General features: G+C 40.0%; 1 protein-coding gene across 9 annotated transcripts in view; it reads right to left on the reverse strand.

Annotated features, from left to right (window-relative positions):
• Positions 1–17,639, reverse strand: part of MYO1B (myosin IB) — a 107,923-nt gene that overhangs the window by 20,335 nt on the left and 69,949 nt on the right. For 5 of the 9 annotated variants that reach the window (XM_038142173.1, XM_038142180.1, XM_038142175.1 and 2 more), the window contains exons 14-21: positions 9,569–9,574; positions 8,368–8,472; positions 6,970–7,032; positions 6,023–6,223; positions 3,540–3,766; positions 3,168–3,368; positions 2,049–2,142; positions 1,470–1,619 (exon numbers count right to left, since the gene is read on the reverse strand). In XM_038142173.1, coding sequence (XP_037998101.1) covers positions 1,470–1,619; positions 2,049–2,142; positions 3,168–3,368; positions 3,540–3,766; positions 6,023–6,223; positions 6,970–7,032; positions 8,368–8,472; positions 9,569–9,574 — 1,047 coding nt within the window. The remainder of the gene's footprint in view (positions 1–1,469; positions 1,620–2,048; positions 2,143–3,167; positions 3,369–3,539; positions 3,767–6,022; positions 6,224–6,969; positions 7,033–8,367; positions 8,473–9,568; positions 9,575–17,639) is intronic. The other 4 variants (XM_038142181.1, XM_038142177.1, XM_038142179.1 and 1 more) reach the window with 1 other exon arrangement.

Raw genomic sequence — 17,639 nt, forward strand, 5'->3', positions numbered from 1 at the left:
ACTCAGTGACAGTGAAAATCTCTGTGAGCAAGCTGGAGAGGGTTCCCTCTGGGCCACCCTCATGCCACAGCTGCTGTCTGTCATGCCTTGCAAGGCAACAGACAGACAACTGCCTGCAGATCCTCGAGTCAAGCCTCCAGCACAAGGAGTTTCTCAAAAAAACTTTATTCATTCCAGGGATTTCCTGTGAAACCCTTCCAAGCACAGTGCCTACCAGTCATGTTGGGTTGGGAGAACAGTGCCTTCTATCCATGTGAAGAGGGCGAGGAAACGCCTCTAGCATCACCAATAAAACAACTGCTGCCATGTTTCACCAGTGACCCAATAAAGGCTTACAGTTAAGAAATCAGCAGTTCTTAGTCGTGTGTTTGTTTTCATTTCCTTATATTTAAAGCTGTGCCAATCTAGCTGCAGTAGGTTCATTTAAATTCATTAAGATTGTGTGAGATCATAATGAAGCCATATGGGCACATTGCAATTCTGTAATGATGCTGTTTGTAGGAACAGGGCTTTCAGTCACACAAAGTCAGAGAGAAGAGCTTTTACAGTCAAGAATTATGCTTCAGTCATACTTTTTCCAAATGATCTATACTTCCCTCTAACTATCCAAGAAAAGTGAACCAAACACTGATGGCTTTCAAGAGGACAAACAGAAGTGCTTGTCAACTGAAAAACTGGGATTTGTCAACTCTGCCACTTGCAGTTTAAGAAGAATTTCTTTCTGTGTTTCATCAAGGTTTCTGATATGCTTGTGCTGTTCTCTAGCAACAACTAAATGCAGCTGAGAAGTTCAAGAGTGGCTTTAAAAACAAATAAATCTTTTTTTATCAGTCAGTAAGTCAGTATTATTTACAAACTGCCAAGAAAACACGAAAGAGTAGTGTATTAGTGCTGTTCAGTTCGTGGCACAGAACACCCAGTCCACACACAGAACTGAAACTGCTTTAGGATGAACTGTATCAATAATGATACCAAATTACAAGTCTTAGGAGTTACAATTAAAACAAACCCCTACAGGCAGCATTTTTGAGGCTAAGGCAAGTGTTCCAAATAAGGCAAAACCACAAAAAGGCTTAGGAATGACTGAATTCCACAGAACTGCACATGTATATTACTGAACATTTTTTACACATTAACCATATGTTTTGAGAGCACTGTAAGTGCTGGGAATCACAGCATTTTAGCTGAATGAAAAGAAGTCTTCCCAGCTGAGCCACGGAATCCTGCTCTCCTAGAGTGAAAGGATTCTGGTGAGCTCTTTAATTTTTAAAAACAAGCACAGTGTAAGCACTTAACAGTAGTCCATACAAACTAAACTTTCTTTATTCCCTCTAATGGTACATAACTGTTGACATAAAACTGAATTCTTTCAACAGCTCTCTGTGCATATTGAGGAAAAATATCCCCTGAAGGTTATGTGCATTAAGCAATGAAGAGAACCCCACCATGTAGTAAGGATGGTATCTTACTGAGTATCTCCTGTACCAGGAAGCGATGACAACCTGGCATTTTTTCATTAACAAGAAGCGAGTACGACACTTCCAACCTCTGTAAATCTTCTCAATCAGAGTAGCCAAGTCCTCCAGACGCTGCTTTCTCAGGTCTTCTAGCTTGAAGAGCTGGATGTGGGGGTTTGCAGGGTTTTGTTTGACATTGGAAGAAAAACAGCAGGAGAGAAGAGACAAGGAAGAAAACCCATAAGCACAGCTCTTGTAAGAGAAATCTCCTCTTTACTGAAGTCCCCCCTCAGTCACATGTTGTTTTATTCATCTCCAGAGCTACAGGCAGATTCGCCAACAAGATCTGTGGCAGATACAATGTCACAAGTCACTGCTTGAAAATTATATTAAATTAAGGCTGACAGCTATTGTAGAACCTTGATTCATGTTGATTTTAATGGCCTAACATTAAAAATCCCTTTTTTTTACGCTACGGTCATAGCAATACATCAAAGCACTGCATAGAGAAAAATCTGTAGGAAGCAGGTAGTGAATGATGCTGTCCTCACGAGAGAGGGCTTGATTTTGCAGAAGGCATTTTTCACTTACTGTTCTTGGGTTGCGGATGAATATCTTTGATCTACCGAACGAAAATTCCTCTTCAGGGATTCCCAATTCATTAAACAGCACCTCTACTCCAGCCCTAAGAAGGAGTAAATGAGCTTAACAAACATGACCCCCAGCTCCAAAACCTCTTAGTTTACATATTCACAGCTTAATTTATGGAAGGTATATGAAAGCATATTTTAAACTTTTAAATAGTGCTTGACATAAGAAGATTGAAAATCTAACTCATTTACTCAGTGGTTTATTCAGCTAAAGGCAAGAATAATCACTGTAAAGATTCAGAATGATTTGATGAAAAAAAAGAGCAAATTTTATTTTACAGCATCAGCAATGGCCTATTTTTTCCCCTCTTACATCTATAATTATTTTACTTAAAAACAGAAGAAAGAAAAAAGGAAGGGCTCACACTAATGTCAGAATGTGAAACAAAGACTGACGAGTTTGACAAATGCCAGCGTTCCATTCTCATCAAATGCATTTTATGAACACCAACAGAAAAAAGGAAAGTGGAACTGTGCAGATCTTTGTGATGATTATTGCAATGCTATTGTTACCAATACTGCGCTGCCACCATTGTCCTGATAACCTAAAGACTTATATTGTAGCTAAAAGATGTTAATAAATTGTGAAAGATATTTAAATCTTGCTTTTGGTGGCCACATGTAAAAAGAAATAATAGAAGCTTATTTGCCCATCTCAGGCATTATTTGCAAAACTACATGTGAATACTATGCAATTTAAAAGTATATATTTAATATAACTGATTTGCAAGAGGCATTATCTCATAATTGTTCCCCAATCATTATGCAAAGTTATTCCTGAAAGGGCAGAGGAAGATTGTATGGCTGTCTTCAACAAAATGAGTGTCCTTACACTTTGAAAGTTGGTCATTAAAGGTAAGTGCCCTCCTGATCATTGCAGCCCTCCCATTTATTTTGAATCCACTGCAGCATCTCTCTCTTACAGCCTTTCTCTCAGACCCAAATCAGTAAGGCCGGCACTGTATTCCTTTTGCAAGGTACGCACAAAAATTAAAAGCTCAGGACATGTGGAAGGTGGGAATTTCACCTGGGACAGGTAGAAATATTGCTGTTTGCCTACCTGGCTGGCCCTCTCCAGTGGGGCCAGGTCTGCTTGCAGAGCATTTTGTACCTCTCCAGGCAGGGCTCGTAGGGCTGCCGGAAGGCGTAGCCCGCCCTGCGCACCCGCACGTTCTCCAGGAGCCCCAGGTAGCGGATCTGGTGGCACACCAGGGCTTCGTTGAAAATGTGTGCAGCCTTTTTGTCATTGGGCTTGATGCACCTGCACAGGAAAACCAAAAGGGACAGCTCTTTGCACTGTACGTGCCAACAGCTATTATGGTGAGTTTAAACCATACGTTTCAATAGTTTATCCTTGGACATCAAGACTTATTTTTGTTTTTTATAACCTCATCAAACAAGTTGACCTAATCTTTGGCACTGGGGAATTTACCTGATGTAGTTTGGATTTTTTGTCTGGAGATTTTTCATCAGGGTAGCAACTGAAGCCTTGAACTGTGAACCTGCTGTTGGTGGTCTCTTCAGATTGATCTTAGCAGGGTTTCCTTCTGGGAACAATGCTTTGATAAGGGAGTGGTTGGCCTTCCACATGGCTTGGGAGAGGTCACGGTACAGAAGATCATTATTTTTGTCAACAAATCCTTCCACCTGGTACATAACCTGAACAACAGAGAAGAGTCTCATCAGCACAGGTTTTGAACTACAACATAGATCAGTTCAAAACTGACCCAAGAAATTGATTCCTCCTTCTTAGACACTGTCCAAAAGAACCAAAGGCTATTTCAGCCTTCATTTTAAATCTGACATTTGGATGGCTTTTTGTTGGACAAAATGTCTGTGAACATGCTACCTGGGAAAGATGCATTTTCTCATGCTGCCAACAGTTCCCTGTGTCAATCAATTCTGGTTTCTGAAGTGGAAGAAACCCTTTTTCTGTGATAACTCTGACACACCACCACCTGCCAAGACTCCAAAACACTCTATCCTTTTTTCTGTCTGACGAGGTTTTTCTCCCTCTCTTTTGAGCCAAAACAACAAAAATACCCTTTCCTTTCAAAGTACTAATGCTTACATTATCTGCTTAACTAAAACAAGATATGGAATATCACCTCTTGCTATCAGAGTGCAAGCAGCAAGCTGTGCAGCCCCCAGGGGACTGTTATTTTAAAGGACTTTTACCAGGAAAGCAGTCCAACATCAACAAGCACGAGTCCAGAGCTCTGACCTGCAGCTGGGTACCCAGGAGGCAGCCAGAGGAACTTCATGCAGACCTCAGATTGCTACTGGCTTCTTTAATTTTTGAGGCTAGGAAATGTATTTGATTAATTTTGACAAGTCATCTGGCTGGTAATACAGATCCTTCCTCAGATCCATGATTTCTCAGTTCTGCCTGGGTATGTGCTATGTACACAGAACACTGAATGAAAATAGGACTGACACATATTTTACACAACAGCAAGTTACTGGGAACTCAGTGGGCAGCATTTTACTTTGGAGAACATGTTTCTGGTTCTGACAGGTGCAGTGAATGCCACTACTGGGAAAAAAAACCAAAAACCCAAAACAACCGTTCACATGAAATTACTTATATTTCTTAAAAGGAGGGTCAAACTTTTGTTGACCAGTGACAAGATCAAAATGTTCTCAGCTGAGGATGGAAAAACAACATTCCTCCCAAAATAGGAGGAATTCACTCTGCTGGGTAAGTGAATGCCTGGAACAATCAAAGACCCTCACTGCCTGCTAAGACACAATCTGTGCACAGTCCTTCTCACAGTATTGGGGTATTTTCAATTCACCTAGATTTTTGACAACCAAAGAAATATCTAGGCATTAACCCCTGATAGATTATATGCAGTTACAAACTGTTGTTGGCAACTAATGTGAACGAAAGCCTTAAAGGTTGAAAGGCTGATATTTTCAGGACTATTTTGAATGAAAAAACTATTGAGCCATTCAAAATTGTAAGACTGAGAAAATTTCAAAAAGCATCAAGCAGTCTTAGGGAAATGAAACACTTTCCAAATATTCTTTACTGTGTGACATTATCACTTCAGCAGATTCAGACAAGAGGTATAATTTCAACCCTACATTTACTTTCAATTTTTAAAAAATAGATTGTCTTCAGTCTACAAATTTAATTATTTTGATTTTCATTAATAAAAAGTCATATTGGATTACACACTGAAAGCTGTCAGACTTGTATTTATTCATACTGCTTATGTTGAAAAATGCAAATACAAACATTTGTAAAATGCAAATGTTTGCAAGCCCTCTGTATAACTTTCTCTTCCATCTGTTTAAACACAGAGTATCAAACTCAGTTCCTTCAAATGTACAAAAACTGCATTTTCCCAACAATGTGACTAAGAACTGCAGCTAGCTCAGGGACAAAGAGCATGTTTTCCAAAATATGTTACCAACAAATGTGTGTCAATTTTTATCACTGTGAGCAATGATTTATTTCCAGAGACCTAATGGAGCACCAAGGCACATGGGGCACCTTTCTCCCTTGATGAAAGGACTGCTTTGATTTCAGCCAAGCAGCAGGATTCTGTACAAGGGCATGCAGTGGCAGGACAAGGGGTGGGGGCTTCAGACTGACAGAGGGCAGGTTTAGGTTCAGTAGCAGGAAGAAATCCTTCCCTGTGAGGGGGTGAGGCCCTGGCACAGGCTGCCCACAGAAGCTGTGGCTGCCCCATCCCTGGAAGTGTCAAAGACCGGGCTGGATGGAGCTCTAGTGAATGGTGTCCCTGCCCATAGCAGGGTTTGGAACTAGGTGATATTTAAGGTCATTTCTACCAAAACCCTTCTGAAATCTCTTAAAGTCTTCCAACCCAAATCACAGATTCTAGGTTTAAGACAGGTCTGGATTTTTCAGTCAGCTACACCAGCCCCCCACACGCCAGCAGGTACCTTGCCAGCATAATGCTGAATCCTGAAGCAGCTGTGAGGCAGGGAGGTGTCATTGAGGAACCGGGAGCACTTGCTCATCCTGCTCTCGAAATGCTGGTGAGTGGCACAGACCTGGTTCAGTTTTTCCAAAAAGGTGTCATCAGTAACAGTTCCTGGTCTCAGGCACTCTTCATCCAGCATGGCCAGGATTCCAGTTTGGTTCTGAAGTTTCAAAGCAAGAGCTTTAGTACTCGTTTCCATCACAGCACAAAAAGGAGATAATTCACCTGTCCGACTTCTGCTACCCAGGAAAACATTCTTTGAGCCATCACAAAGTTTGGCTCTTCGTACCTTACGACCATTTCCAACTGATTTTTAGCACTTGCATTTTTGAAAGACTTCCTATGAGAACTGAATCCTGAAATTCACATTGAAACTTCGTCTAATTTACTCAGACTGTAGCAACTCCAACCCAACTGGAAGTATCCAGCTGATGGTAAAATCACCATGTATTTTATATTAATGGTTAAAAACTGTTCTTTTGTGACTGTTAAGGAATTTTATCTTTCTTGCATTGGAAGTCTTCTCAGTATATACAAGTACTTTGAGTACCTCAAACACTCAGTAACAAGGAATTGAGTTTTCTAGTTTCCATATGAAAATAAATGTTACTACAATGCAGCATGTGATATCTGCAATTGAAAACAGCCCTAAATGTAAATATTTAAGAGATGTTTGATTTGGTTTGGTTTTTTTTTAGTGTAGGTACTGCTGAATATTTCTACAAAAGTAATATAGCTTATAAAAAAATCCCTTTTTAGTAAAATAATCTTGTGCTACAAAAAGATGAATAATACAACAAATGGCATGTTCACAAAATTTAGTGTATGAGGATGCATACAGACATTACAGCTAAATTAAATCCATGTATTAAAAATAATCCAGAGAGGTTCTTGAATACTACTTACATTTTCTATTAGGTCACAAATGATAGCATTGTTGAAATATTCAATGTGAGTCCATTCAATCCCCTACAAGAAAATATAAATCAATGTATGAACAGGAAAACAATGGAGGGAGCTTTTCGTCTAAGCAATTAAAATGATATTCCAGTTAACCATGGTACTGCATTCAAATTTAACTCCGCATGCTTAGCAACAATTCATTTATTAAGGGAAAAAAAAATGCAATCATCTACTACTAACATTATCTGCACAAAATGAGTGTCCTTGAGTGGCTGCCAAAGTCACTCTCCATTCCTTTCCCCCACCCATGTCAGCTTCCCATGCACTCCCTGGCTCCAGGCCAGGCTCCTCCCGTGCTGCCCACGCTCCCACTGGCCAGAAGGAAATCAGCCCATGTCACTGCAAGCTCCTGAGATCAACATTTCCAAGTTCTTTGTTGTTGGGATTTTTTTTTTTTTTTAACGGGAGGAAGAAAGAGAGCTAAATTTAGATAAGACCATTTGAAAAATCCAGAGTATGACAGATGTTCAGATGTTCTTAGTGTCTCAATTCTTTTTCGAACATCAGTGATAAAATTTCTAGGATGAGATGCCAGTGCATCACAAGGTAGCACTGGCAGGGCAAAGGACTGAAAGAAGGAACATATTCATTTCATTCTTAATTTGCACTCTGTGGTACTTCTTACAGTTTACTTTTCTCAGAGCATTTGAAATATCATTCAAGAACCAAATTGCAGTAATGATGGTTCACTGCCGAACGCAAAATTAAAAAGAGATGCCGAAATTTCATGTTATCCTCAGGATGTAAGGCAGGAACTTTATGTAATTTTAAAAAATGTTTATATAGCAAAATGGTATCAGCCAGTTTGAGTACAGGCAGTGTGTGCCAGTTTTTACAGCTGGGAGCTGGTATTTTGTCTGAGCTCTGACCTGAAAGAACACTAGAACCAAACTCTATTTGCAGTTTCTTTCATGTTGTGTTGCTATTATTTTAGCCACCCAATTGAAGGACTGGCCGTGGCTGTTTTTGTGTGCATCCCAGACATTGCTGTATAATCTAAAACACAGGCTGCAGGGTAATGGTACTAATACCAGAAAGTGGTATTAGTGTTCTAATAAATCAATTAGCCCTGGCTCAGAACTGCCAGTCATGGTTGCCAACGAATGAATCAGAGCTGGGTCTGGTTTTTACCTGGAGAACTCATAATGTGAAACAAATGCCAAACCAACATTTTTTGCTTAATGTGACTACCACACAGCCTCACACAAACATGCTCCATGTCAGCCCTGTGGTCAAAAAGTGCCTCTGTTGCCTGAAAAATGGTTCCAGCCTGCCTGCCTGCCTGCATGTTTTTACAGGGACAATGGGAGGAGGGTAAGGCAAGATCCATTCAAGTATTACCTCTCGGATGTATTCCTCCTGCTCTTCTTTGAGGGTAAGTTCAATGAAGATCTGCTGCAACTTCTCATTACAGTAGTTGATAATGAATTGCTCAAAGCTGTTGTCCTGTCAGATGAAACATGTTTGAGTTTGCTTGGTGTAAACAGCCTCGAACCCAGCTGAATTGAGTTACTGCAGCAGCTACAGGTCAACAAGCCACTCTATTAACTACTCCCTCCAGTTTTGTGAGGTGATGGTTGGAGTAATATTTGATTGAGATCATGATTAGTTCAGAAATTTTAGACCAAATCCTTCCCTGAGGCTTTGTCTGTTGGGAGGGACAAAAACCTCTGTAGGTTTTATTCCTGATGCCTCCACACTGATTCCTCTTAACAACTCACAAGGACACCTGTGGTGTCAGGGAATAAACAACCAAAGTTTTGCCTGCACTAATCTGTCCCCATATGTAAAATGTAGACTCCTGCAGGGTCTGATAAATAAAATCATGACAGTAGCATTAGCTCTTTTCCACTCAGCAGCCAATAAAGCATCCCATTTCCCTACAGAACAAGGCTCAAGCTGCTATTCCAGTTGCAGCTGAGCCGGGGTTAAGAGATTATTGGCTCCAGAGGTCAACCACCTCCTCCCTGCCAACAAACTGCCCCTTGAAACGGTGGGAAACAAAAGAGCTTCATTGACTAAAATTTCTCTAGCAGGCTAATTCATCTAAAACTGGGTTAGGGAGCAAGCAGATGTGTGACCCTTTGCAGAAGGGACCAGGGAGTGGAGCAGACCCCAGCAGGAGGGGTGGGCACAGGAAGGAGTCAGCGTCACAGGCTGTGATGTGACACTCTGCCGTTTTAAACTCCCAAATAATCTCTATACAATACCTGTGAAGCTTAAATTATGCTGATAGAATTTTTATCACTGAAGGCAAGTGCAATCATTTGAATGTTTGAATTAAGGATCTGGTTGCTAAATGAGATTAAGAACACACAAGCAGATTAGGAAATATTGAGGTAGCAGAGATTACTTTTTTTTATCATTTTAGTTTTAAATGAAGCAAAATCATAGCTGATCACCAAAATTCCTCAGCCACAAATGCTGCCCCTCTCACCAACTGCAATTATCACTCAGAGATTGCAAAACTTGCATAGCTCTAGATGAGAGAGTTAAAAGTTGGCATGCAGCAAAATCAGCACTGCAAACAAGCCATACTTACTGCATTCTGTTGGAAAAGAAATTACATAAACTGCAGTCAGTACTTCTTCTACTTCCATAACAACACAGAATACATCTATTAGCATTTATTTAGCATACCAAGTAGATCAATCTTTGTATCACTGCAAATGCAAAGTACTACATAAATGTTATGCATTACATCTTTGTAGGTGAGTCTATCTTTAGGCACTGTCTAAATATTACCAAATAAACCAAGAGGTTGAGACACATCAGAGCCTAACACACAACAGCATTCTTGCATGGCCCTGTCTCCAAATCACCAGGTAATGTTTGCCTCTAAAAGCAATATTTATAACCTTGGGCAGACAAATCTGTGCAACAGAAGAGGAGCATGTGGATAGAAATAGAGAATGCTGGAGGAAGAATGAGTGTAAGTTTACTTGACACATTCAGATATGGCCATCACTTCAGATATATCGAGTTTGAAGTAAAAGGACCCCAACTGCCACATCACCCAGACAAAGAGAAAGGGTAAAACACACTCTGCATCCTCCTGCCAGGTACATGCCATCCAACTCAGAGAGATTGCTTCTCCAAAAGACCAGGTTATTCTGATTGAAAGGGCTGCAGGACTATTCACTGACAAATTATACAGGCTTGGTCATCAATAGAGGATGGAAACTGAACAGAAAATCCAGCTAAACCATCTAACTGAAAGGTCATTAACAATACATTAAAGTAATTGCTAGATGTTTTCCTGATTTGCTGTGTATCTGTGATATTTATGGCTTGCCAAAAAAAAAAAAAAAAGGCAAACCAAAATCCACAGAGTTCTCCACAAATCGCTCACTTTGAGCTATGAAATTCTATTTGACATTGCCAAGCCACTGAAAATTGCTATTCCAGGAAAAAAGTTATTGAAGAGCAGCAGCAATGTTGTTCTTTATGAATAATACAGAGCAAAAGGCTAAAACAGTTAATTATGGCAAAGAAAATGGGGGAAAATGTTTGAAATTACTGTAACTCTCAAAACACTTAACTGAGCAGGCCAGAAGACATTTGGTGAATCAAATACACTTCAGAAAAGGTTTTAAAAAACCATGCCTAAAAAGAACCAATTAGTGTTTATCTCTAAGCAATTCTAAGGAAGGCAAGAGAGGCTGTGTATTTATTCCCCTCTAATGAATATCTCTGATTTTAACTATGTGAGGGCTCCACAAAGCATATACAAACATTCACAAATTAGTTGTCCCCTCCAATATTTTAATGAAGGTGTTATAGAAATGAATATGACAGAATTAGAAGGGATCTAAAGGACTTCTGACACTTTCTTTTAGAAGGCAGTAAAGAATAACCCATATCAGTGATAGCACATCACTGAACCCACTCAGGAGACAGGGGCTGGAGGGACCCAGCCATCAGAGACTACTTGCTGCTTATGCTGACCACTTGTATTAAGTGACATAAAGGGGTTTGACCAACACAGAAGCAGTGCAGTCAGACCCAAAATTTGAGGAAGAGCTAGCAAATATTCTTAGGAAATTTTTAAGCGGGGGAAAAAACCCCCAAAATTAAGACCATATCTTCTCAAGGTGTTATCTTCTCTTCCAGGCAGTAATTCTGATATTTTTAATATCAAGGGCATCATTTCAATCCCTGCATTTTAATAGCAGCTTTCTAACTATGCCTTTGAAAGCACTGTGGAATACAAAATAAAACCTTCAGGGAATGTAAGACCACAGTCTCTGAAATTAAATAAAGGTGCTGGGAAAACAGAATGTCACCTAAGATAGGCTTAAAGTCATGTTGAATTTATAGGTACAGCTCAACCAACCACCCTCAGCTTATCCTCTGAATCTTTTATCAGATGCAACACTAAATTTAGGGGACTAGAAAAATTCACTGACAAAAATCAAAGCCTACTTCACCATGGTTCTCACTTCATAAATAATGGTGTCATACAGCTTCATTCTTTATCAACTTTCATGGTTGGTATTTCATGAATAGCAAGTTTTGAAGTCTAAAAAAATTCTTCTCCATGCAAAAATAAAGTGATTATATAAACTAGCTCTAAAGTTCTATCTGTGACCCACAGCTATTACATACAGGTGCTTGAAAGTCCTACAGAAAATATTCTTTCATCCTTAATATTTTACCTAACTTCTTCTTTGAAAGATTCCACATGTGTACCGTGGAATCATCTGAAAAAAAAAAAGCATATATGGTTTGTTGCTGACTTTATATATTTTTATACCAGTAAAATACCAATGTGAAACAAACAAAAATATTTCTGATGAAGAAAAAAAAAGGCTAAAACTCTTACTGGTCTTAGGCAGAGATATCTCCATTAGATTTATGAACAGAAAATATCTAAACCAGAGAATTTTCCTGTTAATATTAGATAATTAGATTTTTTTAACCTTCTCTCCCCACACAGAATTCAAATTCACTTTTGAGGACCCAGTTTCCTACAATTTCCAAAGATAAGGCAACTAAGATACCGGCTTAAAACTGAAAACTGGGTACCTTTCCATTAGGCAGGAATCAATTCTTAACTTCCACCTGCCTAATAAAGTCTAACTTTAGGGGTTGTGTTTTTTGTGTCCTCCCCACTGTTTTCCCAAATTAAGCAGATGATGTGGATCCAAACCTATGGACTCGGGTACATCACAGCTCAGTGTCACACCTTCCTAGGTGTTTCTCAAGGTCTCCTCTTCCTCTTTAATCTTTCATCACACCATTCTTGTTCAGAGGCAATCCAAAAATCTACATATTGCTCAGTCTGCAACCACACTGACAAAAGGTGCCCAGCAACATTTTTTCAAATACATTATGTGAACACATACAGCTAAAATAATACAGGAGATGCATTTAAAGGAAAAGGATCTTTTAAAAGAAAACCCTAAACATTTCAAGCCATGAGACTGTTGAAATCAACATGACTGATGTCATTAAAATGAACTTTCACATCAATGTGAGAAGGGAAAAAGACATTCAGATACTGATACTTCTGCTTTATCACAAATAGCCCCAGAAAGTAAGGTTTTTCTTGGGTTTTTTTTTTTAATATCAACACAACTCCAGGCACCAGAAGTCTCTGACTGCCTCCTAACATAAGCAGGTGACCCCAAGTAGTTCCATCAGGCCCCTAGATAAAAAGCCAGATGGCAAAAGTAATGATGATAAAAGACCAACATCCTCACTTCACTGAGATGAATGGTGGAATGAGGAGTGAAACCAACCAGCAAATTCAATTTATATGCTACTGTGGTGTCTGGGGATAGGGGGTTTTATGTACGACCACACAAGCATACGAGTTTATGAGATGAAACTAAGGAATATAAATGCTAGGAAGTTGAATCAGCAAAATGGGAAAACTGCATTTAAGGAAAATGGAAAAAGATACTATTTTAATCTCAGAAAGCAAAGACCCAGTTATAAAGTGACTCAGTTGTAACAATTTTTCAATTTTTTTTGCAAATTTAGTAAAGGCGTGTTATCAATTTTTATCCCTTTCTTTTCTGTTTACATGTACAAACATTTGAGCAATCAAGCTTCTTTCTTGCAAACTAGACTGCACTGGGCTTTCGTGTAAATATCTGTATATGCAAAGAACCAGAGAGGCACATCTTTTAATTATAAATATTCCACTATAGGCAATCAAGCCATGTACTTCATGGAAGCAGGAAAGATCTGTGGCAAGCTTGGGGTATTATCCATTTACCACACTTGTGTCGCTCAACCAACTCCAGCCCTTTCTGTGTGCCAGGCAGAGAACCAGGCACTCTGAAATCTATCCTGCTCCCAGCTGTGCTGTCCAGGCACACAGGTCTGAACTATATTTGGACTTAGAAAGGCAAGAAACGGCAGTGAATCCAGTGCAGGTGTGACCCATGGGAAAACCCAGCTACCATCACTTCAACAAACTCTACCTGATAATTACAGTCCTGGAACAACAGGAATTGCAACCAGGCAAGAACCTACTGTGTTATCAGAACCACTCCTCTGCTAAGACAGAAATAGCTGCTGTAGGGCAAAACATTATTCTCACAACCTGAAGCAGAACATTTGTGTATTTTTGCTCCAGCATTTCAAGCATTTCCTCTGCTGCAAGCAGCCAGCCGATGGGATTTTCTTCATAAAACTGCATGTTGCAAAATAAGCCTCTCTAAATACTTGTGTTGTAATACAATTAATTAAATGGCGGTTAACTTCCTGGGATGCACCTCTGCTTTCAGCATCCCATCACTTAAGGAAATTATTGCTTTAACAGTATTTTAAAAACTCCCTGGCACCTCAGAGTCCAGCCAAGGGTCTCTCTCTGTAAAACTCCTCTCCCACATAACACTTGCCAGCAGAGGTAGTTGATCAACTGTAGATTAAAAATTCAGTTCTCCTCTTTCCCACTGGCCTGGGGTTTGCTAAAAGAAGCAGAGGAGCTGGGTACACACATTTGAGCACTGCTGCTTGCCAGTATATGATAAACTTCTGGGCATCAGCTAAGGGTTGAACAATTTCAGAAAGGAAATCTGTTGCAAGCTAGACAGCTTAGAAAAAGCAGCTGGAAATTAGGGCAACTAACAAAACAGACACCCATGGATGAGTTAAAGCCAAAGTCAAGACATGAAGAAAGAGTTCCCAAATTCTTAAAAAAAAAATATATATATATAAAAGAAGATCCTGATAAGTCAATTTCCTCCTTAGAATTTTTTTTGTCTGATATGTCATCCTGCTAGCAAATAACTAGACCCTTCTCCTTTAAAATAATCCTCTGGGGTGTGGGGGGGAAGACTCTGATCCAGGAGTGATCTCTCAGAGCTCAGGATGCTCTGAAACTGTAACATCCTTCATGTAATCGACAGGACAGAAAAAGGCAAAGCAACCAGGCAGCCACTGGACCAAGCTGTTCTACAGGTTCATGGTGAAGGTGGAAATAGCTCCCCTGGTTTTTTTTTTTCATGCCTTAAACACCTCAGAAAGACATTTTCAATGATTACTGCTCCTTATTTGGTTACCTCCTGCTAAAAACAGACAATTAACACAACTATGAACTTGTTAATAGGAAGAAAATGCATTCTTCACATTTCTAACATATTCCCTCAACAGAGATGCTGTCATTTTATCATCCAGATGACAGCTTACACAGTACATGCAGCAGGACCAAGCTTCTTTCTGTTACCTTAAGGGACTTCTATGCACAAGAAACAAGCAAATTGCCTTAAATAAAAAGAAGTGCTACCAAAGTGCATCACAGACTGTGAGGAATTGACCTGGTTTTACTGCTGGAAGGCTTGTTTGGCTGGTTTACCTGTGATACTTTTATTTACTGGTGGGTTTTACCCAGAATATGGTGGGCTCTGCCATGTCTTTGCATGTTCTTGCCTACCTGGAGCAAAAGGAGTTGGTCTGATGTCCCCAAAGGCAAGGCAGTCACATCACCTCTGGTCAACCAAAGGGAACCAGTCCCTCTCTGCAACTCACCAGTGCATCCCAGTTTCACCAGAGCATCCCAGTTTCACCAGAGCATCCCAGTTTCTTGGCAGGCTAAAATACATGGAACAAACTGCTCCACCAGGGACTGAGCAGAAACAACTCACACTCTCAAACTGTCTTCTCAAGGCCTGGCAAATTTCAACAATAAGCCTTGTTTGGCACTGTTACCTTCCATAAAACTGCACTCCAAATCATTAACTTCATCGTATGGACCAGCTGCAGAGTGGTGCCTGAATATTCAGAGTAAAACCTTTAAGCCAAGTAGCACAGACAGACATTTCTGTCCCTGAAGGGCTGGGCAGGATGAAATACTCACCCTCACTCCATGACATTAATTTTTATTGCTTCTTGTCTCCACAGGAAATGTACACAACAGGAAACTCAACACCCAAAGCAAATGGAGAGAGCCTTCTGCTCATCTCTGCTGAGCCCTGCCAGGCCCCCACCATCTGCCTCCTACAACCTTCACTTCTCCATCACAAACCCCACCCCTTCTGCAGAGATGCAGAAACTGCTTTCTGCCCAAAAACACCCATCAAACATGGAATAAAACGGGAACAGCCCCAAACCTACCCCAGGAGGCCTGGAATCAAGCTGATTCTAGAACTCCCAGTGCCACCAGCCATCATCCCGAGCCCATCCCAAATCTCAGTCTGGACTGCACGCTGGCTAGGCGGGCAGCCGCTCAGAAATGTGGATAAACACACTTGGAGCAATTAGTGTCAGCCTTCAGGCCACTGCCCAAGCTCCAGCAGCACAGTTACACAACCAGCCCAGCCCTCCAGCCTGCATTTCCAGGCTAATCCTAGTCCCTAAATCCTTGCCCACAGACAATTCACACAGAGCCACCCAAAATTTCAGCGTTTCGCTTCACAAACATTCAGTCCCAGCATTTGGCTTCCCACAAAAGGCACGGCAGGATTCAAAAATAAATACAGCTTTACAGCACCTATTTTGTGGGCTGTGTAGCCAAGCTTGCTGCTGACATCTGCCAAACCCACAGAGGCTGAGGATTATTGATAGATTTAAATTCCCTAAGCTGAATTTTCAGACAGCCAAGTCCTTACATCTACTTTCTTGGATGGCTTTTGTGTTTGCCTGAAAAGTGGGGTTTGTGTTTGATAAATATACTAGCGAAACCCAGATCCCAAAGAGAACATGCCAGCAGTATCAATACTCCAAGTGTCTTTTCTCTGTTAATTTCCAAGAAACCACAAGTTACCCTTGCAAATTAACTTCAGCTTAAATTACAGAAAATTACAGAAACCACAGTGAACAGTAAATAAATCCATAATTCAAAAATAGATGAAAAAAAACTCATGTAAAAGCTTCAATGTGCATATAATAGAACAAGACTGCTATTGTCATCAAGAAGGTGAGGCGTAGGATCTTTCAGAATGGTAAATCTGGATTTCTTTATTCACTCTTCTTACACAAGGAACTCTAGGATGATCCAAAGAATCATCCTGAACAGAAAAAAGGCCCAAGAAATATTGTGCCCTGCCCATTTGGAAACAAACTTCAAAAAAAAAAAAAATTAAATGTAAAAATCAGCCTTCAGTAAACACATTCCTTGCTGCTTATTCCAATGGTACTGAGCTTCCTGTGTAAATATTCTGCATGTATATAAAACACCCCTGCTACACCTCCTGTGGGTTTTGATACATTCTGTCTCCAGGGCACAAGGCCACTTCAGGTCAAAGACCACTAATGATAAGCTTACCTGATTCCTGAGCAGAAACGTGATTAATGTAGGCCTTTCTACCCCCAGCACATCAAACAGCTTGCACATTTAAAAGGCACAAATTTAGAGATGAAGCTTTTCAAGTGCATTTTTGCCAACAAACATTCTTTGTAGAGCTGACATTAGCTCTAAGTTTCAGGAACAGATGTGAAAATCAAAATATGACTAAAGAATAAGGTTCAAGAGGCAACTGCACATTTTTAGTCATAGGTTTTAACTGATTTATAATTAGATGGATATGTTACTATCATTAGCTACACCTCAGCTAATATTTAGAATGTTTGGCTATAGTGTTTACAAATGTACCACACAGCAAAATGCTCCAAATTCCACTGTATTTGTTATGCTATAAATCTTAAGACATCATTAAATTTTCCTTGACTTATGTGGCTGCACATTGTCAAAATTGTATCTATTGATTAGTTGCTTTAATATAATTAAATTTAAACAACAATTCAGTTATTTCTGTGATGCTGAACCAGGCTGCTTGGCTCCTCTCCTCACCACAGGTCTCAACTCATGAGAGAGAGTCACACCTTGTGTGGATGTACTGATGAATTTGGCCCTCAAGTCACAAGGCAAAACCTTCCCCAGCTTTTCCAGGAAAACCAACACTTGGCATTTAAAAGAGAGAACAATAACTACCCACATTATTTGACAGCTTTTGAGTTTGCAGCTTTTTAGAAAACTACACAGTAATTCAGCATGACAGGTAAGTGAAAAGAGCTCTGGTGTTTTTTTTATTTTTCTCCTGCACTCAGCCACTTACTTATGACCTTCTAAGATGCTGAATGTAGAAAAGATGAAAATTACACACAAGAAACAGCCTCATCTCTGGAACACCATGCCACAAACACAGTCTTCAGCTGGCTCA

This window comes from Motacilla alba, chromosome 7 (assembly GCF_015832195.1).
Source record: "Motacilla alba alba isolate MOTALB_02 chromosome 7, Motacilla_alba_V1.0_pri, whole genome shotgun sequence".
Lineage (NCBI taxonomy): Eukaryota > Metazoa > Chordata > Aves > Passeriformes > Motacillidae > Motacilla > Motacilla alba.